General features: G+C 40.3%; 2 protein-coding genes and 1 long non-coding RNA gene across 6 annotated transcripts; all 3 read left to right on the top strand.

Annotated features, from left to right (window-relative positions):
• Window positions 1–6,583: 6,583 nt before the first annotated feature.
• Window positions 6,584–8,701, top strand: LOC113647083. Of its 2 annotated transcripts, XR_007144352.1 has the most exons (5): window positions 6,584–7,204; window positions 7,283–7,365; window positions 7,460–7,545; window positions 7,634–7,761; window positions 7,969–8,701. It is a non-coding gene; the product is annotated as an uncharacterized LOC113647083 (long non-coding RNA). The 2 variants fall into 2 exon arrangements; XR_003441592.2 differs by lacking the exon at window positions 7,969–8,701 and having other exon boundaries at window positions 7,634–7,957.
• Window positions 8,702–8,713: 12 nt separating this feature from the next.
• Window positions 8,714–14,099, top strand: LOC113647048 (histone-lysine N-methyltransferase PRDM9-like). 2 transcript variants are annotated; one of them, XM_027153605.2, is made up of 8 exons: window positions 8,784–8,850; window positions 9,913–10,007; window positions 10,581–10,716; window positions 10,845–10,937; window positions 11,204–11,475; window positions 11,836–11,903; window positions 12,029–12,219; window positions 12,759–14,099. In XM_027153605.2, the coding sequence occupies exons 3-8, from the start codon at window positions 10,590–10,592 to the stop codon at window positions 13,751–13,753; spliced, it is 1,746 nt and encodes a 581-aa protein (XP_027009406.1). In that variant the 5' UTR covers window positions 8,784–8,850; window positions 9,913–10,007; window positions 10,581–10,589; the 3' UTR covers window positions 13,754–14,099. The 2 variants fall into 2 exon arrangements, with proteins under 2 accessions (XP_027009405.1, XP_027009406.1); XM_027153604.2 differs by lacking the exon at window positions 9,913–10,007 and having other exon boundaries at window positions 8,714–8,850.
• Window positions 14,100–15,467: 1,368 nt separating this feature from the next.
• Window positions 15,468–19,826, top strand: LOC113647049 (UDP-glucuronosyltransferase 1A5-like). 2 transcript variants are annotated; one of them, XM_027153606.2, is made up of 5 exons: window positions 15,468–16,576; window positions 17,798–17,926; window positions 18,044–18,131; window positions 18,230–18,449; window positions 18,899–19,826. In XM_027153606.2, the coding sequence occupies exons 1-5, from the start codon at window positions 15,587–15,589 to the stop codon at window positions 19,173–19,175; spliced, it is 1,704 nt and encodes a 567-aa protein (XP_027009407.1). In that variant the 5' UTR covers window positions 15,468–15,586; the 3' UTR covers window positions 19,176–19,826. The 2 variants fall into 2 exon arrangements, with proteins under 2 accessions (XP_027009407.1, XP_027009408.1); XM_027153607.2 differs by lacking the exon at window positions 17,798–17,926.
• The last annotated feature ends 1,052 nt before the right edge of the window (window positions 19,827–20,878 follow it).

Genomic DNA, 20,878 nt, shown 5'->3' with positions numbered 1-20,878 from the left:
CAGCAGTAGAAGACTTGCCCTCATTTAAGGTCTGTTGGCCCCAGACCACTGCCCTGCGTGCTGTCCTAGTGGACCCAGGGAGGCTGAATACGTACCTTGTCCCATCCAGGATGACTCATTGTTAACACCACAAGGTTTCCCGAGTCAAACGGACAGGATCTGCGAATGGGTCCAACGCTGTCCTGGTCAATCCATGGAGGCCAAAAACTCACCTGGGGTCTGCAAACGGGTCTGACTGGCGCACCTCATGTATCCGGGAAGCGTGGCAGGGGCACTAGCCAAGCATCTCTTCGTTAACACCGCTAGGTATCCGAGATGCTCAGTTCGTTCCCTTTTCTAGCTAAAACCAGAGGTTCAGAGAGCAACGCAGAAGGCATCACTTCCATATGGCTCTGGTTGGGTAGCAACCCAGTGGATGACTTCCCTACGAATTCCAAAATGAAATTTCTCAGGAAGCCATCAACCTCTACTGGGTTGGGTCCCCAAGGGTTAAGCGAACATCAGCAGATTCCTTCCCTACATTATTCCAATGCTGTCACCGATGGAATAGTTTCAGGAAACAATCAGGTTATTGCACATTTTCCTATGGGTTTATGTACAAAATTTACATCTATATATACTATTTGGTGGTCGCCGGACACGACTGTGGTGTTTTTGAGTCGATACAAGCTTCTGTTTTGTTTTGCACACTGCATTGAAAATGTGCACAGAATGGCTTAGGGTTAGGTATAAAGGCTTAAATGCGAAAGTGCACCCCGCTACTGGGTTAGGGTTAGGTATAAAGGGATAAATGGGTTAGGATTTGGGTTAGGGTTAGGAGTTGGGGATTGGAGTTAGGGTTAGGAGTTGGGGGTTAGGAGGTTAGGGTTAGGAGTTGGGGGTTGGAGTTAGGGTTGGGAGTTGGGGGTTAGGAGATAGGGGTTGGGAGTTAGGGTTCGGAGTTGGGAGTTAGCGTTTCGGAGTTGGGGGTTAGGGTTAGGGATAGGGTTAGGGTTAGTCGTTTGTCGTGTGCAGTGTGAAGGCCGCTTTAGGTTTAGGAGTTGGGGGTTAGGGTTAGGATTTGGGGGTTGGGAGTTAGGGTTAGGAGTTGGGGGTTAGGTTTTTGAAAGTGTACAATGACCCCATCACAGGGTTTTAGCCTGCATGGTTGTATAGGGAGCCAAGGGAATGGCACAGGCCAGCGCATGTTATTGCACTGCTATCGTTGTCAGAACTTTGTTTTATTTGAGTCCCCACTGGGCTTTTGAGAAAAAAGGAGGTGAGCCACTGGATTGAGGTTTTTTAGACCAGGTGTGTTTGCGTTTTTATTTATTTATTTATTTATTTATTGAGCTATTTATTTATTTAGTTAGCTATTTTTAAGAATTATTTTTTTACTATTATTGGCCTATTCAAGGAGTTTATGGTCATTAAATGGTCGTTTTATAAATTTCAGGACACATCATCGGAAGTGCACCTCAGATTCATCAGATGTTCGGCCTTTAGTCACTATACACCCTCCTCTGAGGCGGCCAGCCGCAGGTCGATCAAGCCTCGGCTTGTGTCCCATCAGAAGTTTATCATTTCTAAAACTAAATGTCTACTCTATATATATTGATTTCTTGAACTGTTTATCTATTTACCTATTTTATCTATTTGTTTATTTATTCATTCATTTATTTATCTATTTATTTTCTATCATTTGCTTCTAAAAGATGAGAGTAGACATGAAGGAAAGCATGTTAAAGGTAAAAATTAAGGATTTTTTTTATTTTCGTTTTTATTTTGTGTTGTTGCACAAGAATCACTACATGATTGTACCGCTGATCAACTTGACATGAAAATATTTCTCAGTTTTATAGTCAGATCGAAGACAAATAAAAGCCTGTGATTGTGAGATTTAACTGGGTTCAGCTGAAGCTGTTAGCCGACATGCTAATGTGAGATATTTAACAGCTGAATCCCAAATAAATCTCCTTACTTGTAATGTAATGCATAGTGTTTATATCTATCTGTATGTGTGTGTGTGTGTGTCTGTCTGTAAGTCTGTCTGTCTGTGAGTGTGTCTGTGAGTGTGTGTGCGCGTGTGTCTGTCTGTAAGTCTGTCTGTCTGTAAGTGTGTCTGTCTGTCTGTCTGTATGTGAGTGTGTGTATAAATAGCATTAAGTACTCTGTTTGTATACACACACATACATACATACATATATATTTGAATAACTGTGCGGGAAGCCCTTTGTGGGATCTCCTACCCATGTAAAGTGGAGTGGCGTAGTCACTGACAATTAGTTACCTATTTGACTCGGTCACATTTGGCGTAGTCGGCAGGATTAACTTAAAGGCCGTATTGCTATAAAGAAATTAATCAATTTAGTCTGGGCCGTAATTTGTATACAGCGACCTCGTGCTCAGTCCTGTAGTATTACTAATGTTACAGAACTAGCAGCTCAATCTAATGCTGTTTTTAGTAAGCCCACGGACGAGTTGACTGAAGTCAAAGAAAGTCTTCGTAAACAACAGGCACAGTTGGATGCTATTTTGAAGCGTTTGGAGTCCTCTGTTCCCCAAGCTAGACCTCTTTTGTCACAAATGCCTCCAACCCCTAGGGTTGAGACTCGTGGTTCCCAGTATCGTTACCATCAAGATGGTAGACCTATATACTTGCGTTGTAACCAACCCGGCCACATTGCAAGATTTTGCAAAGTCGAACTTGGAGTAATATCAAGGGTAACTGTAAGTTGAAGACCGACCACACAGCCATCGGAAAACTAGTGCCCCCCGACAGCACTGCTCAAGTGTCGGGTGGGGAACCCTTGGGCATTCCCCTTGCTAATGAGCTTCAACTTTTAGGTAGGTGTCCAATAGTTCAGATTAAAATTGGTGGAGTGACCCTCACATGTTTACTAGACACAGGATCAATGGTGACTACGGTCACCCAAACATTTTTCGAACAGTATTTACAGCCATGCCTTTTGTCTCGGCTACAATCTTGTCAGTGGCTTAAGCTTAAAGCAGCTAATGGTCTCGATATTCCCTATCTGGGGTATTTAGAGGCAGACATAGATATACTAGGCAAGACGTTGCCTAGGATGGGCATCTTAGTTGTGAAAGATTCTGTTGACCCAACCATTCAAGCAAGGAGAGAAAAGGTCCCTGGTCTCTTGGGAATGAACGTGATTAGTAGTTGTTACCATGAACTTTTTTTACAGCATGGAGATATGCTCTTTAGGTCACCCCCTATACAATCGGAAGGGAAGGTATGGCAGAAGGCTTTTTCAGAGTGTCAATTGTGGGAACGCTCGTTAGAAACTGGGTATGTAGGTTTGGCTCGAGTGCAGAAAGGTCCAGCCGGGGCTATGAAATTGGTCCCAGCAACTTCTAATCCAGGGTTGGGGATTATTTATAATAGCTGTTATTTGGAACCAGTGCCATTTGTGGAGGGCCGGTTGCCGGGGGACCTTTTGGTCCCCTCTGCTTGTCTAACGGTAGTTAGTGGGGTAGTGAGGGTACCAGTTATTAATGTGGGTAGTCAAGATCGCTGGCTTGGGCCAAAGACTATACTGGGAGAATTGCATGTGGTTCAGTCACCCGCGTTGACAACATCGGTGCAGTTTCACGTGCAGAATGAGGATGTAGAAGCAGTAGCACTTATTCTGTCGGTTGAGGTAGAGAGTACTTCTACATGTGATTTTTCACAGTGTACCTGGCCTGAGTTGACTTTTCAAGAAAATCAACAAGCTCAAGCATTACTGGAGAACTATTCCAATGTATTTAGTTATTGTGATGGAGATTTGGGTTGTACAGATTTGCTTCAACATACTATTCCACTAGTGGATAATGTACCTGTGCGCCAACGATATCACCGTCTTCCTCCCGCTCAATATGATTTGGTTAAGAGTCATATTCGAGAGTTAGTGGACCGTGATATAGCAAAGCCTAGCTGTAGTCTGTATGCCTCACCTATTGTGGTGGTCCAAAAGAAAGATGGATCTATTCGGTTGTGTGTAGATTACCGTCAACTTAATGCAAAAACACACAAGGATGCTTTGCACTCAGTGGGGCTTGGTGGTTTAGTACAATGGATTTGGCTAGTGGGTACAATCAGGTTTCAGTGGCTCCACAGGATAGGAAAAAGACTGCATTCTGCACTCCCTTTGGGCTATTTGAATTTAATCGGATGCCCTTTGGGTTGTGCAATGCACCAAGTACTTTCCAGCGGCTTATGGAGCGTATTTTTGGTGATCAGAGCCTCCATGCCCTTTTGCTATACCTGGATGACATTGTTGTTTTCTCCAGTACTTTTGAACAGCATCTTGAGAGGTTGGAGATGGTGTTGAGTCGGCTTCGGACTCATAATTTGAAGGTAAAAGCAAAGAAGTGTAATTTCTTCAAAAAGGAAGTTGGGTATCTTGGCCATGTGATATCAGCTGCCGGGGTGGCAACAGACCCCGAGAAGATTCGGGCAGTGGTTGAATGGAGTAGACCTAGCTCAGTCAAAGACCTTGCTCAGTCAAAGTCGTTTCTGGGGTTTGCGTCTTACTACCGTCGGTTTGTGGAAGGGTTTGCGCGGTTGGCGGCCCCTTTACACCGACTGGTAGGTGCCTTACATGGCAACCGGAAGCAGGCCGCAGTTAGCAAGCAGGGTTCTTTTGTGCAGCACTGGGATGATATATGTGAGAAATCATTTGTGGAGCTGAAGGAATGGCTTATTCAGGCCCCTGTTTTAGGGTATGCTGATTTTACCCTGCCATTTATTCTAGAGACAGATGCAAGCCATTCCGGTTTGGGTGAAGTATTGTCGCAAGAACAAGGGGGAGTACGAAGGCCTATTGCATTTGCTAGTCGGGGGTTGCGACCAAGTGAGAGGAATATGACTAACTATAGTGCCATGAAGTTGGAGTTGTTGGCCCTTAAATGGGCGCTGACAGAAAAATTTAGAGAATATCTTCTTGGTAATAAGGTGACAGTCTATACTGACAACAACCCATTGCGTTATATTGGGTCTACAAAATTGGGGGCAGTTGAACAACGGTGGGTTTCTCAACTTGCTTTGTTTAATTATGAGATCAAGTATCGCCCCGGTACTGCAAACCGTAATGCAGACGCACTTTCAAGGCTTCCATCATATGCTGCAGATCAGGCTGCAACTAATGTATCTGGGGTTACGGTCCCTGAGCTAATGTTAATGCAGGAGAGGCCGCTTGGGTTCGAGCCACAAGTGGTGGACTTGCTAACGGTAGATGCTGTTCCTATCCGTAGCAAGGCTGATCTGAGGGCATTGCAGGTAACTGATCCCTGTATCAAAGCCTTTTTACATTTTTGGGTGAACGGGCAGTACCCAGCGGCTGCTGAGTTGAGAAGGGTCCCAAGTAATGTTCGGCAGTTGGTGAAGCAGTGGTCTCGGATACGAGAAGTGGAAGGGGTATTGTACAGGACAGTTCAGATGCCGCCGTCTAGGGATTTGGTATGGCAGCTGTTGTTACCTGAAGTGCTCCAAGTAGAAGTGCTCACTGGCCTCCATAATAATCACGGTCATCAGGGGGTAGAGTGTACTACAGATCTCATTCGCCAAAGGTGTTATTGGCCTAACATGTGGCGAGATTTAAAAAAATGGTGTTCGGAATGTGAGCGTTATATGGTGGCTAAGGCCTCACAGCCTAAGATAAGAACTTTTGCAGGGGGCCTATTAGCTAGTAGGCCTTTGGAGATTATTGCCATTGATTTTACTGTGTTGGAAAAGGCAAGTAATGGACAGGAACATGTCTTGGTAGTAACAGATGTTTTTTCTAAATTTACACAAGCCTACCCCACCCCTGACCAGAGGGCGAACACAGTAGCTAAGATTTTGACTGAGAAATGGTTTTATGTCTATGGGGTACCAAGAAGGATTCATTCTGATCAGGGGCGCAGTTTTGAGGGAGAGTTGTTAAGGCGGCTGTGTGAGTTATATGGTATTGCTAAGAGTAGGACTACTACATACCACCCTGAGGGGAATGGCCAATGTGAAAGATTTAATAGGACCTTGCATGACCTACTTCGTACGTTGCCATCTGAACAAAAGCGAAAGTGGTCACAATTGCTTCCTCAGCTCCTTTTTGCTTATAATACTACAGTACATCAATCGAAACAGCACTCACCCTACGAGTTAATGTTTGGGCAAAAGCCCAAATTGCCTGTTGACCGGTTGTTGGGCAGTAGTGATGAAACTGTGGAGCGTACCCCATTAGATTGGGTGACTCAGCATCAAGAGTATTTGACCTCTATTTATGCTAGTGCCAGAAATCAATTAGAGGCAGTAGCCGAACGTCGTAGGGCTGTGGGTCCTCAGTCAGTATCTATTTTACCTCCTGGCACTTTAGTATATTGTAGAAATAACTTTCAGGGTCGCCACAAGATCCAAGATGTTTGGAGTTCTACTATGTATGAGGTTGTGACTTGTAGTGATGAGGTAGGTACATTGTACAAAATAAAGCCATGGGGAATGGAGGGCCCTATTAAAGTTATGCATGGCACGGAGCTTAAACCGTTACCACATAGTATGGATCAGGCCGATTTAGCTACTAGAAGTAATTCGACTACCTCTTTGGGTCCCAGGAGTGAACAGAATTCTGAGGACTCTGATTTGGAAAGCCAACCTCAAGTCGCAGTGGTCCATACTAGAAGGGGGACGCGAGTTGAAAACTCAGGTCCTAGCTCTCAGGTCGGGTGTCCGGGTGTAGGTGTTGATTTACTAGGGATGCAAGAAGATAGTACCCCTACAGAAAGTGCAGTTGTGCCCATGGTAGTACAACCCGAAGGTATTACAACAGAACAGGAGTATGGCTTTAGTACTGAGGATGGCCCATTGGATCACCCTGTAGACCAGCTAATTAAGGAATCAGAAATGTCTGACCCCGTTAGGCGTTCTACATGCAGTACAGCAGGCCAGCACCCAAATCCTTTTCGTCTGCCTCAAGCTGTGACACAGAATGTTACTCCCTGGATAGAAGAAGTCAGTTCTCTGCTCACCCCCTTTAGACCTTGGCAGTAGTGATGTAGGTTGAGTATTCACCGGGACGGTGATCATTAAGGCAGGGGTGTATGTAGTAGGGTCAGTAGGGGGTGCCGTTGAGCTATTTTTTCCTCATTGCCTTACCCGCAGCTGGGTGGTAACTTCCGGTGGATACGGCGCGCTGTTTAATTGTTTGGCGTGCATGTGGTTGCTCGTCGCTGGAAGGACAAAGTGTTGGTAGGTCTTTTTTTTAAATAGTAGTATTTAAGAGAGTTACATGTGTTCATTGATTTATTTATTTTTTTTTGTTACTAGTATGTTCTGGGTATTGCTGTCAACTGTATTCAGTTATTACACTCTACTTGTAAATGCTGTCGGGCTGGTATTGGATGCTGCATGTGAGTTTATTAATTAAAATAAATTGCCTGATGGCATATTATGAGTTATATCCAGAATGGGATTCGGGTGTAACGATCCTTTTTCTTTGTTTAGTTAATTTTATATATGTGGCATGCATGCTGCTGTTACCCATACTGGTCGAGAGTGGTGAACACTGAGATCTGTGCAGCACGCTGCCTGTAAGTGCATATTGTGAAATAAGATCTCTTATACCCAGAATAAGACTGGTTTTGTGTAATTGTTTTCTTTTCTTGTTCTGCATTTTAGATATTGTTGACGGTTATTACTGACGGTGAACACTGAAAATACCTATAGGCTGCAGTGTTTTGTGCTAAACGCGAGGCTGCAGCAACTTTCCGTTGGGTCTGGTATGCAGTACAAGAAACTGTAAAATGGTATGTTTAATTGATTTGTGTAATATGGAGATTTTAATGATAATAATAAATTAATGTTTTTAGATGGGTTTAAGATGTATTGTGAAGCATTGTTTTATCTAGAGATTGCATAATACGTTTATTTGGAATTATGTAATGGTGCTGTGTAACATGGGTTGGTGTTATATTTGAGAATGTAATTTTATATATTGTCTTCTTTTTTTATAGAGTGCTATGTGCTTGTGGTCCTGTTGATCACTGTTTTCCCTACCTTTATTTTTTGTATAGTTTGTTTATTGGCTTGGTTTGTTTATTGTTATTTTTGTTTGTTTGATTTATTTGCTATCGGCCCATAGTTACCTTGTCTCCTTACTGATTTAGAGCGCTCTTAACAAAAGTAGGACAAATACTACATCAGGTTGTGTACTGTTTATGACGATCGGAGGGGGGGTTACTCACTATTAATTGTACAAGTGTGGTGTGTTGTGTGGGTTTTGTACTTTGGTATCGGATTTGTTTCTTTTTCTTTTCTTTTTTTTTGAATTGTATTGTGAAGTGGCTAACCCCTCGGTAGAAGTAACCTTTGTGCACGTATGCTGGCTTAAGTCCTTAGTATGATTAAGAGTGAGAAAAAAGTTAATAAATGTATTGATTTAATGCAGTATTGGTCCGAGTAACTTCATTTATTTGAATAACTGTGCGGGAAGCCCTTTGTGGGATCTCCTACCCATGTAAAGTGGAGTGGCGTAGTCACTGACAATTAATTACCTATTTGACTCGGTCACAGTGTGGTTAGATGTTACGAAGTTTTCTGCTGCTCTTTACTTCCAAACACAGCTCACTGGCGACACCAGCTGGTAAAAACATGTATCACAGGGTTAGGGTTACATTAGGGTTTGCGATACGTTCAATTCTGTTTACTTTGAACAAAGCTCATGGCGAATTGAACAGAGCCGATCATCTGTTCGCGCAGGCGCAGTAGAAGTCGAGCCGTACAAACGCTACCCGATGTGCGGCTCTTGCCCAGTTCACACAGCGCATGCGCACACATGCGCAGCGCACATTGGGCAGGGGTGCAGAGCGGGCAGTGACACCTCCGTTCTGTTAAAGGTAAAAATAAAGGATTTTTTTTATTTTCGTTTTTATTTTGTGTTGTTGCACAAGAATCACTACATGATTGTACCGCTGATCAACTTGACATGAAAATATTTCTCAGTTTTATAGTCAGATCGAAGACAAATAAAAGCCCGTGATTGTGAGATTTAACTGGGTTCAGCTGAAGCTGTTAGCCGACATGCTAATGTGAGATATTTAACAGCTGAATCCCAAATAAATCTCCTTACTTGTAATGTAATGCATAGTGTTTATCTCTATCTGTGTGTGTGTGTGTGTGTGTGTGTGTGTGTGTGTGTGTGTGTGTGTGTCTGTCTGTGAGTGTGTGTGTCTGTCTGTGTGTGTCTGTCTGTATGTGAGTGTGTGTATAAATAGCATTAAGTACTCTGTGTGTATATACACACACACACACACACACACACACACACACACACATACACATACATACATACATACACACACACACACATATATATATACACACACACACACACACACACACACACAGTACTTAATGCTATTAAATATAAATGTGTGTATCAAATATGTAAAGTTGAGTGTGTTCAAAAGACAATGCATTCACAACAATGACATGTGTATTACTTTATGCGTGTAGTGAGATTTGAAACATGAAGATAAAAATAGTCATTTGAAAATACAAGTGAGAATTGTTTAGTGTGATGTTAAATTTTGTTCTGCCTTAGTTTTGAAAAGTGCAGATGACCAGAATGATGGATCAGTGTTCGAGCTGTACTTAATGACAAAGCAAGTCTGGAAGTGTTTCTCCTGTGTTTGTGTTATCTCACAGAAAGTACAAATCCACAGTTTAACTTTTCACCAAGTGCAGAATGATGCACATATTGGAAGACTTTCAATTTTTTTATCACTATGATTTAAATGTCTGGCTTTATGTTTCCTGTGAGAAGTCATTTTAAAAGTCAGGGAATGACAAATGCAAATATCTCAAAGCAACTAAAACCTAACCCAACTTTTACTTGGGTTCTTGCGTTACTTTATCTCTCTACTGACGCTGCCACTGTTTAACTCCTTCACCAAAAGACCAGAGCATCAACAAAGCAGGAAACTGAGAGGGAAAAAGAGGTTAACTCAACAACTAGGATGAACAAATTAACTCTGCACCAGAGACTTCTCCTGTAAGATTTTTCTTTTAAAAACACAAAAAAATGTTGTTCATTTTCTTACCTTCTGCATTCATGTATAAAACTATAGAAATCATTAGATTAATTTATAATTGCTTTTTTTTTTTAAATGTTTGTATTTTATTCAGCTTCAATGTGATTGGATGGGTTGCTGTTTAATAAGTCTAAAAAAAAAAAAAAAAAAGTATGGCCACAAATGCACAAGAGCCGTGTCTACTACTGCTTATAGCAGATAGATCACTACATTAAGCCTGAGGGAAACTCAAACATCAGCAGCAGCAGCAGCAAAAAAGTGTAATACATAAGTAATAAATATTTGAGGGGAATAAAAAATAAACATATGCAATAATTATATGCATATCATGTAGAATCTAAATGAAATATATCCACAGACATTCATAAGTACTAGGGTTAAATGTAAGTGACAGAGGTAAAGTGTACAAATGTTATGTCTGCATCCACCCTGTTTAACTCCTACCATAAGGTTAACTAGCTTAAAGCTCAATAAAGTCTGAAGACAAAATAAGGGTTAATTATAATAACCGTATTTGTTCTTTGCTTTGTGAGGATGTGGAGATGGAGACCTGTGTGAACTCTGCTGAGAAGACATCAAGCTTTTTGGGACGTATCATCATTGTGAATGAAGAGAACGGTGGATTCCAGACATCTCTTAAAGAAGAACCTAAGGACGAATATCTCCTCTGTAAGACAGTAATGAGAATCTTTAATCCTCTTTATAAGTCGATCTCTTACTCTAACAAGAGTTAATTTTTACTTTTAATTTTCTCATTTCTTGAGAACTATATAAATATTTAAGTCATGAAACTGCAGGTGGAGAAACATCCGACTGTGTGGACCACCAGAATGAAGAATTCCAAATGAAACTTATAAAAGAGGAAGAAGCTGAAGATGAAGACTTTCTTTGTAAGAAAACAGGTCTCCCCCTAACCAGACATTTAAAGTAACAGATGCTAATAACACTTAGCACACTTCACATAAAGAGAGTAAACCTGCGCTTACATCAGTGGAAAAAGTGAATGAACACAATTGACTTTTTGCACAAATTGTGTTCTTGCACAGATAAATAAGCATGTACCTCATATGAAGATGCACGTGTTCCAAACATACAGCAACTGCTTTTTATTCCTATAGGGTCATTTAATTACTGTGTTGTGCACTTTTTTCTCCAGACTGTGAGATTTGTAAATCTTTCTTCATCAACAAGTGTGAGCTTCACGGTTCACCAGTCTTCATCCCTGATACTCCAGTTCTTATCGGTGTTTGGGACCGAGCCAGACAAACTCTTCCAACGTTTCTGGAGATTCGGAAGTCTGATATTCCAGACGCAGGTCTGGGAGTGTTTAATACAGGGGGCACGGTTCCAGTAGGTGTGCACTTTGGGCCTTATGAGGGAGAGCTGGTAGACCGAGAGGAAGCCATGAACAGCGGCTACTCCTGGGTGGTAATGATGTGTCTAAACTACTGTAAAGGAATTCAAATTAAAGTTGGATTTTACTCAGTGAACATACAGTATAGATGGGAAACCACCATTGCGACAATCTCATCTGAAACAAAAATTAAGTGTTCAGTTCATTTCAATACCAGAATGTTCCTGACACAGCCAGATGATGAAGAAGCTTCAACGAAGACTTACTAGGTTTAACTATGATTACAAAAACAAATAGTGAGTCATGACTGTCTTTAAATGTATGATAAATAATGAATAAGGCATTTTTTGAATCAGATTTATCGTGTGTGATTGTCAGGGGTAAAGAAACCTTTGGCCCTGGAGTGAATGTATATCTCTCAACATGTTTAACAGATCTCCAGCAGGACACAGTGCGAGCAGTACGTTGATGCCAAGAGAGAGATAAACTCTAACTGGATGAGGTGAAAAACTCGCCATCTTTTCTTATTCAAACCTGATTCGCTATTTATTATAGTATTTTATTTATAACAGTCAATCAGCATGTGTTCCTCATGGTTCTCTTTGTCTTTCTTGCTTCTTCTCTCAGGTATGTGAATTGTGCTCGTAGTGATGATGAACAGAATTTGGTTGCTTTTCAGTACCGAGGGGGAATTTTCTACCGTTCCTCTCGACCCATTGAACCAGGACAGGAGCTATTACTGTGGTATGAAGAGGAATACGCCAAAGATCTCAGCATCGCCTTTCACTACCTCTGGAAGAAAAAGTGCTTTGCAAATGGTTACGTACAAACATTGTGATTTTATCATGTGTATTTAGTTTCCAAAATCACTTATGGATTTAAAAGTATTTTAATGGATTAATGTATTAATTAAGGTTTCCCTGTTTTACAGCATTCAAATCAGCTTAACAAAATGTTAATGAAGTAAATTGTGATAAAACTGTTGTGCAAAGTTTTTAGATGAACTTTAAAAAGTGCTTAAGTTAATATTTAAAATAAATAAATAAGCTAATTAATTTATTTTTACTAGAGGAATCTAACTTAATGTACACTTCAGTTAACGGCAAACATTCTGAACATGGGGTTTAAATTTACAGCATGGTGGCGGTACTAGGACTGTAATAAAGTTTACACTGTACTTGGCATGGAACCTGATTCACACAAGCAGACTTGCGTTCCTCGAATTTAGTCATCCACTAATTACTTTCTATTTATATATTTTATGTTAAACACATTTCCTCTGTCTTTACATTAAGCACTGATAACGGTCACTTTTTTACTGCTCTCTACGATGAGTTTTTTCTTTTTTCTACTCCAGGAATGAACAGCACACAAGTGTTCTCCTGCTCTTCGTGTCCAGCCTCCTACACTTCTCAAGTTTACTTTCACAAACATGTCAGAAGATGCCACTATGAGGAGTATTTGAGACTGCTGAATTCAGGAGAGATTAAATTTGAGACTCTGATGCCCACACGCCACTCCAGTAGTCAGCAGACACCCTCTGGTTCTCTGGGGACGAACGCCTCTCATGAAGAAAAGCAGCAGGAGCGCCTTCACTGCTCAGATTGTGGGAAAAGTTTTTCTCAGCTGAGTATTCTCCAGTTACACCAATGCATTCCCACGGGAAAAAAAACGCATCAGTGTTCATCGTGTGGAAAGAGTTTCAGTAACAAAGGAACTCTTATACGACACGAGCGCATTCACACCGGAGAGAAACCGTTCCACTGCACACAGTGTGGGAGGAGTTTTACTCAGAAAAGTCACCTTCAAACACATGAGCGCATTCACACCGGAGAAAAACCATTCCAGTGCTCACACTGTGGGAAGAGCTTTAATCACCAGAGTCACCTCCAACAACACCAGCGCATCCACACCGGAGAGCGGCCGTATCGGTGCACACAGTGTGGCCGCGGTTTTACTCACCTCGGTCACCTCCAACAACACCAGCGCACTCACACTGGAGAAAAACCATTTCAGTGCTCAGAGTGTGGGAAAAGTTTTAATCACCAGAATAACCTGCAAACTCACCAGCGCATTCACACTGGCGAGAAACCGTATCACTGCACGCTGTGTGGGAAAAGTTTCATTCACCAGAGCCATCTCCAGTTCCACCAGCACATCCACACCGGAGAGAAGCCGTTCCAATGCTCAGTTTGCGGGAAATGTTTTAATCGAGCAAGCCACCTTCAACAACACCAGCGCACTCACACAGGCGAGAAACCGTATCAGTGCTCTGTGTGCGGGAAACGTTTTACACGGAATACTCATCTACAAAAACACCAGCACAAACACACAACAGAGACGGCGTATTAATGCTGCCTCATGGACGCAGTGACAGATTCATAAACGTGCACACGAAAATATGTCAAATCCAGAAACATTAAGTCATCATCACTGTGTTTCAGATTAATGTGATTAATGATATAAAGCATGTTTATGTGTAACAGTAAGTTTAGACATCCTGTTGATCAAAACACACTTAATGTATACACTTATATGGCCATTTAATGTCTGTTCAACATGTTAGAGGACGATGGCACTCGATCCTGCCTACGTGAGAAACGTGTAAGTGCACTAGTCATAAACAATCGGATAATCCAAGTAAACTCAGTGTACCAAGTAATAAATACTTACAACAATAAAATGTTCATGTTTTCTACACATGCCCAGTCCCATCCACAGAGGGACAGTTTATTTCTTGATTAAAATAAAACTCTGCAGTCACAACAGCACTTAATACGTTTATACAACTGAGTCCTCAAACCTCAGTGATCATGGTGCAGAAATAACCTTGAAGTTCTCTGAATATTATTCAAAAGGAATTTCAGTAAAGTTCCAACAGGTCCTCTATAATTATCAAACTTAATAGAAAGCAACAAGAATAATTTTATGTTCTTATTTAACACAATTTCTACATTTTTTATAAAAAAAAAGGTTTGACTATTTTTGATTCTAAAAATTCCTCCAGAAGTCAGCAGCAATCATTTATCATTAGGAGAATTCAGACAAAAGAGAAGTGCTTTGCCTTTTCCATGTTTTGTTATGTTCTAACAAAATTATTGTAAAATGGATTAAATTAATGACTTTCCTCAAAATTCTACAAACAAAACCCCATAATATAAAAGATCTTTGCAAATTTATTAAAAATAAAAAAAACGGAAAGATCTGAAAATTGCTGTGCATCGATGCTCCACATCCTGCAAAGATGAATGGGAGAAACTCTAAAAATCGGCCTGACAAGCGTGTAGCATCATCGTAGCATACAAAGTATTGAGCAAAGGCAATGAAGACATTTTTTTTTAATAATAAATTTGCAAAGATTTCAAACAAACTTCTTTCACGTTGTTAACATAATTAAACTCGTAGCAAAGAATTAGTCTCTGTATAAAAAGTCAGATTAAGTAATAATTCTGCATTACATTCTAATCTCTAATCCCCAGATGGGAATTACACCACTTTTGACCTCGAAAGGTTTGCAGATAAAGTGGGGAATCTGAAGCTCGTGTGTGTGTATGTTCTTTTCTCAGATTTTTTCAAACCTGTCTGTATGTTGATTATCTAAAGCTAATGTATTTCTGCAGAGAATAACAATTTTAAATTCAGATTTTTCTCCAAACACACGGTCCCCCTATTGACATGGTTTCTTATTTATATGGCCCCCGTCACAGGAAAAAAGGCTTCAGTTCACCAAGTGCAAAATAGTAACAGCATCAACAGCAAATAGAGCAAACATTGTTTATCTTTAATATTTAAATGATTTATTTGTACAGATGGTACAGTTCCTGAAGTCCATTCTAAAATTAAAAGCTATAAATACATTGTATTAAAAAAATACATTTTCAGTTACATTATATAAGAACCAAAAATGATATATATACTTTTTTAATAACTCAGTTTAGTTTATTATGAACTAAGGTAACTTTTTTTTTTTTTTTTTTTAACCAAATCAAAAGTTAGGTAATGTATTACAGCTAAGGCAAAGTTTAAAGGTTAAAGTTTACTCTGTCTCTTAAAAACACATTTCCACACACACACACACACGGTTAATGGTTGTGAGTTTGGTCTGACCGTAAATAATCCTCACAGATTTTGTTCCTCGGCTAAAGCAAACAGAATCTCAGAGACACAGAAACAAAAGGACAGAATATGGCCATTTTTAACAATATAAAAATGGCATGTTGGGGTTCTGGGCATCTGTTTGTTGTTCTGCTTCTGTGCTCCACTTTGGCTGAGACCAGCATTACTGAAAGGACATTTTCTGGCCATTCTGATGATAAAATATGTATGGCTGATGAAACAAGCAATTTTAGGAGCTTTGATGCCATCGCAGGACGATCTAAGGGAAATGGTACCGGCCGGCTGCTGGTGGTGCCGATGGACGGGAGCCACTGGACCACCGTGAAGGCCGTGGCAGAGGAAATGGGCCGCAGAGGCCACACCGTTCTGGTACTGATGCCGGAGGTCCGTATGCGCCTGGATTTTGGGAAGCAGTACATGAGCAAAACATTTCCAGTTCCGTACACAAAGGATCTGTTTACCCAACTGTCCAAATCTTCCCAGCAGATGATTGGTTCTACAGCTGGTCTGATGGAGAGAATCTCATGGAAACTAAAACACTTGAGAGAGATTATGAATCTAATAAGCTCCACTACTGAGAGTTTATTGTTTAACTCGGAGCTGGTGGAGTTTTTAAGAAAGCAGGAATTTGATGCGGTACTGACAGACCCTGTAATGCCAACTGGAGCTATTTTAGCCTACAACCTGTCTCTGCCTGCCATCTACATGCTTCGTGGTTTACCATGCGGCATGGATGCTATCGCCACCGCCTGTCCTGACCCTCCATCCTACGTCCCCCGGTTTTTCACTAAACACACCGATTGCATGTGCTTCTCTGAGCGCGTGTTAAACGTGATGGTGTATTTGCTGGAACCTGTGATGTGTAAGATACTGTACTGGTGGTTTGATGATGTGGCCTCACGTTTCCTGCAGCGCAGCATCAGTATGACAGAGATCCTAAGTACAGCTGCCGTGTGGCTGCTGAGATACGATTTCACCCTGGAGTTCCCCAAACCACTAGCACCCAACACTGTGCTGATTGCAGGACTGAATTGTGCCGTTACTAAGCCTTTGGACCCGGTAAGTGACACACTCGTCTCTAAACAAAGCAGTCACTAAGTTTTATTTACAAATAAATTAAAGTCAAGCTATTAACTCTCAAACAACATGTTTTATTTAATACTTATTTTATTAAAACAGCAAAATGTCCCTTTCAAATGGAGAAATGGAACTGCTGATATAAAATCAAATCTCAAGCATGAATTGGAAATATATAGTGTCCACTTCTCCACATAAGCAATATTTATCATTCTTTCACACACACAACCCACCAGCATACAGACGATTGTTTCCCCTGTTGATTTACTGTATTTGTGCTCAGTTCAGGTAGCAGCAGCCTGCACATGACTGTAGCTGCATGCATGAGTCTGTAACTATAAGAAGTTAAAACCACAAGGTAAAGACAACATAACAAGGAACTGAAGCCTTGGTCATGTGCGGTACCAGGAACGGTCAAATGAGCGGAATATATTACCGTTTTGGGTAATTATCTAATATTAGCTGGGATTGATCATTATTCATAAAGTTAACCACGTGAACTGGGATGGAAGCAGACGATAGATGGGTTTGTTTTGGGGCACTTGATGACGGCTGGATTACAGTCCCTGTGATGTGCTGGTTACAGCATCCATAGAGACACAGACATACACAGCTGTTAAGACAGTCAAATAATATGCGTAATAACATTTAATGTCGGTCAAACTATTCTGTGCATCAGCATACATCCGATCAATCACTGACTCAGAAGGTAAGAAAGGAGGTAAACTTAAAAAAAATCAATATGGATTTTAAGAGTGTACGCATGAAGTTAGAAATCATGCTGGTATTTTATTTTCCCTTAAAATATATTATATATATTTATATATATTTGCCCACTGCTGCCACTGAGGTGATCTGACCATCCATCAGCTCCAATGGGTCTGGTTCTGTTAGTGATGTCTTCACTGGTTTAACCTTAACAATATTAAATCATTCTGGAAAATCTTCTCTCCTTTTTATCCTTAACATAGCAACAAAAACACATCAATTAATTAACACTCAGAACCATGTCTTACTCATTAGTTTATTTGTGACTGTGACGTTGTGTAGCCTTAAATGCCATCTAGTAGTGTGGAGAAGGAACTGCAGCATAACATGCCACAACTTACTTTACAGTAATCAACACTAATAAATACTGTGCAGAACACAAACATTTACTATACTATCAGTACATTCAGCACTGTGTGTGTGTGTGTGGAACAGGAGGTGTTGGAGTTTGTGGAAAAATCAGAAAATGGAATTATAGTTTTCACACTTGGCTCATTAGTACCAGCAATGCCAAAAGAGAAAGCAGCCATTTTCTTCCAGGCCTTCAGCAGAATCCCTCAACAAGTAAACACATTCACACACACACACAACCAGACACACACATAATCTACACACTACACAGAGTGTGTGTGTGTGTGTGTGTGTGTGTGTGTGTGTGTGTGTGTGTGTGTGTGTATGCAGGTGTTGTGGAGATATGCAGGTGAAGTTCCTCAAGACATACCTGAGAATGTGAAGCTGATGGAGTGGATTCCTCAGAACGACCTTCTAGGTGTCAGCAATGAAATCTTTACATTTCGATTTTTTTAAGTCACATAATATTTGCTCTTGAATATTATTTTGATTATTGCTTATTTTCTATTGTTAAAGGTCACCCAAAGGCAAAGGCGTTCATTACTCATGGTGGCTCACATGGTATTTATGAGGGGATTTGTCACGCTGTTCCCATGGTGATGATACCACTCTTTGGCGATCAGGGAGATAACGTGCAGCGATTGGTTAGTCGTGGAGTGGGTGTGGCCGTGAACTTTTACGACATCTCAGCGGATGTGCTGGTCAACGCCCTAGATGCTGTAATCAATGACAGCAGGTGAAACTGATGATTTGAGCTGAGTTTGATTAATTAGACTTGTACAGGTTCAGTAAGACTGTTTATTTAGACCTGTTTCTAATTAGAACTGTGAATTATTACACCTGTGTCAGCTTCAGACCAGTTCTATATATAATTTTATTTAATAACTTATTGACTTATTTATTTAATATATTGGAATATATTAATGTGCAAATAACAATTATAATAATTTCTTAGCAGCAGTCTTTAGCAGAGAATTTATTAGAGACTGTCAACAGCATGAGAATATCAAGTGATTACATCATCAGTTAGTGAATTATCTTCATTTTTGCCACTATATGACTTACCTACATTCTCACCAGCCAAAACACTCAGAAGTGCTGTGTATTGCAAATAATGTTTTATTTTTATTATCAAATCATTCTCAAATCATATCAAAAAGATTTTTTTTAATTTCTCTCCTGCAGTTATAAAGAGAAGATGATGAAACTATCTGCTCTTCACCATGATCAACCAATAAATCCACTGGATCTTGCAGTTTATTGGACAGAATATGTAATGAGGCATAAAGGGGCGGAACATCTACGTTCAGCTGCTCATAACCTTAACTGGTTCCAGTTTTACAGTCTTGATGTGTTTGGCTTTCTGCTGGTTGTCATGGTGATTGTTGCCAGAGTAATGATGAAATGCTGCATGCTGGGTTTAATATGCTGCAGGAATTTACAGAAGAGGAAAGAGAAGTAAAAAAGTTGCTTTTTTTACATACTCAACAATGTATATTACAGTTAAGTGTTCGAGTTACAGAGTTAGGAAATTGTACAACATTTTTATTGGTCAAGTTTTTATTACTCTTCCAGGCATATTTCCTTTTTCAGGATTCCAGAAGCTGAGGGAAGAACTGAGTATTTAAAAAACACACAAGAAATATACCCAATTTATATCTTCTTTAAATAATTAGATAAATTAATAATTAAAATGAGAAATTAAGAAGATATAAATTGGGTCCAGTTTGGAGTTAGGGATAATATCAAAGTTGGGGTAGAGATTATGATAAGTAGAGGGTTTGGGGTCAGGCTTCTGGTTAGCAGTTGTGGGAAAATAATTTTAAGTCATTGTTTTATTTCCTTTTAGTTGTAGCATATTTATGTGGATCATGTAGAAGCTCAATCAAGTTACAATGCTAGTTAAATTCAAACTTTACATTAGACTTGTGGTTCCTGTATCTCATACATACAGGAAATTAAAGGGGCAATTTATCTCGGGGTATCATCTGTCTCTTTGTGTCATTTGTCCCATTGTTATGTTAATGGGATTAAGGGTGAAATCCCAGGATCTGGTGTGTGGGCTGTTACATCCTTTCATGCTTTGATTGTCACCCGAGTGTTTTGTCTCTATCTGATGAGACTGCCCCCTAAAATGTGTATATTTACGATGTATTACAACTTTAAGTCAGACTTGATGACTGCAGCGCCACCGTACCAGTACGCTCTGACTTAAAGACTCGTGTTCGTCGTGTCTCTACAATAAAGACTACTGCATGAGGAAATCCAAGTCTCCTGGTCTTCTCTGGGGAAAAGTGTACAACACAGTTAAAATGAGGGTTGGAGTGAGGGTTAAATTATTAATTTTTTAAGGTTGGGGGGTTGTCAGGGCTGATGTGGGGTTAGGGTTAGGATAAGAAGAAGGGTTGGGTTTACAGTTAGAAGTTAGTGTCTGCGTTGGAGTCAGGGTTGGGATGAATAAAGGGTTAGGGTTAAGGTCTGAGTTATGGTAAGTTTAGGGACTGGGTTAAGTTGCTGTAGGTGGGAGGGACAGGAATACAACAAACCAAATTCTTAGAGGCTTATAATTGTGTTTCAAGATGTTTTGATTTTAATTGTACAAAGTATCTGGGATTATAACAAATCTCAGTGCTAATACAGTGAACACGCCGTAAATACTAATTGTAAGTGCTACCAAACACCAGACTGGTGTAAACTGTTGGTGATGTTCTTGTTTGAGTTTTACCTGAAGGATCTTGGACATTTCTGAAAATGTAGTGACTATGGGGATGACATCCTTGGGTTCTGGCACCATCCGTGTCAAGTTTCCCACAAGATCCTGTACTACCTCCCTACTACCCTCGAGGTCTGAGGGCTTCACAGGAAATCTGCATCTCTTCCTGAATGTGTTGGTCAAACGAACAAATTCTATGAAATCGAATAATTTCTGGCTTTAAAGGTGTGATTGGGTTGATAACTTGTCTTGAATAACAACACGTGAATCTGTAAGTTTGTAAAATTTTAAAAGTTTTGGCTGTTGGGATGGAGAAAACTGCAGTGTTTAAAAATGAATACTATTCTGTTTGGTAGTTGCTTTTACTTTGATGTGCTTGCGATGGGAATTAGACCAATTTTAATAGTCATCAAATATTGTGTGTCATGATGCCAGATGCCATCAAATACTGT

This window comes from Tachysurus fulvidraco, chromosome 1 (assembly GCF_022655615.1).
Source record: "Tachysurus fulvidraco isolate hzauxx_2018 chromosome 1, HZAU_PFXX_2.0, whole genome shotgun sequence".
In the NCBI taxonomy this organism is placed as follows: domain Eukaryota; kingdom Metazoa; phylum Chordata; class Actinopteri; order Siluriformes; family Bagridae; genus Tachysurus; species Tachysurus fulvidraco.
Note: the sequence above shows the minus strand (reverse complement) of the source record. Positions and strands in the feature narration are given on the sequence as shown.

Coding starts and splice junctions, on each gene's coding strand:
- LOC113647048 (XM_027153604.2), top strand. CDS start 8,749: ATGTGCGGCTCTTGCCCAGTTCACACAGCGCATGCGCACACATGCGCA. Junction 11,476..11,835: donor ACAGCGGCTACTCCTGGGTG/GTAATGATGTGT, acceptor CATGTTTAACAG/ATCTCCAGCAGGACACAGTG. Junction 12,220..12,758: donor GAAAAAGTGCTTTGCAAATG/GTTACGTACAAA, acceptor TTTCTACTCCAG/GAATGAACAGCACACAAGTG.
- LOC113647049 (XM_027153606.2), top strand. CDS start 15,587: ATGGCCATTTTTAACAATATAAAAATGGCATGTTGGGGTTCTGGGCAT. Junction 18,132..18,229: donor TCCTCAGAACGACCTTCTAG/GTGTCAGCAATG, acceptor CTATTGTTAAAG/GTCACCCAAAGGCAAAGGCG. Junction 18,450..18,898: donor GCTGTAATCAATGACAGCAG/GTGAAACTGATG, acceptor TCTCTCCTGCAG/TTATAAAGAGAAGATGATGA.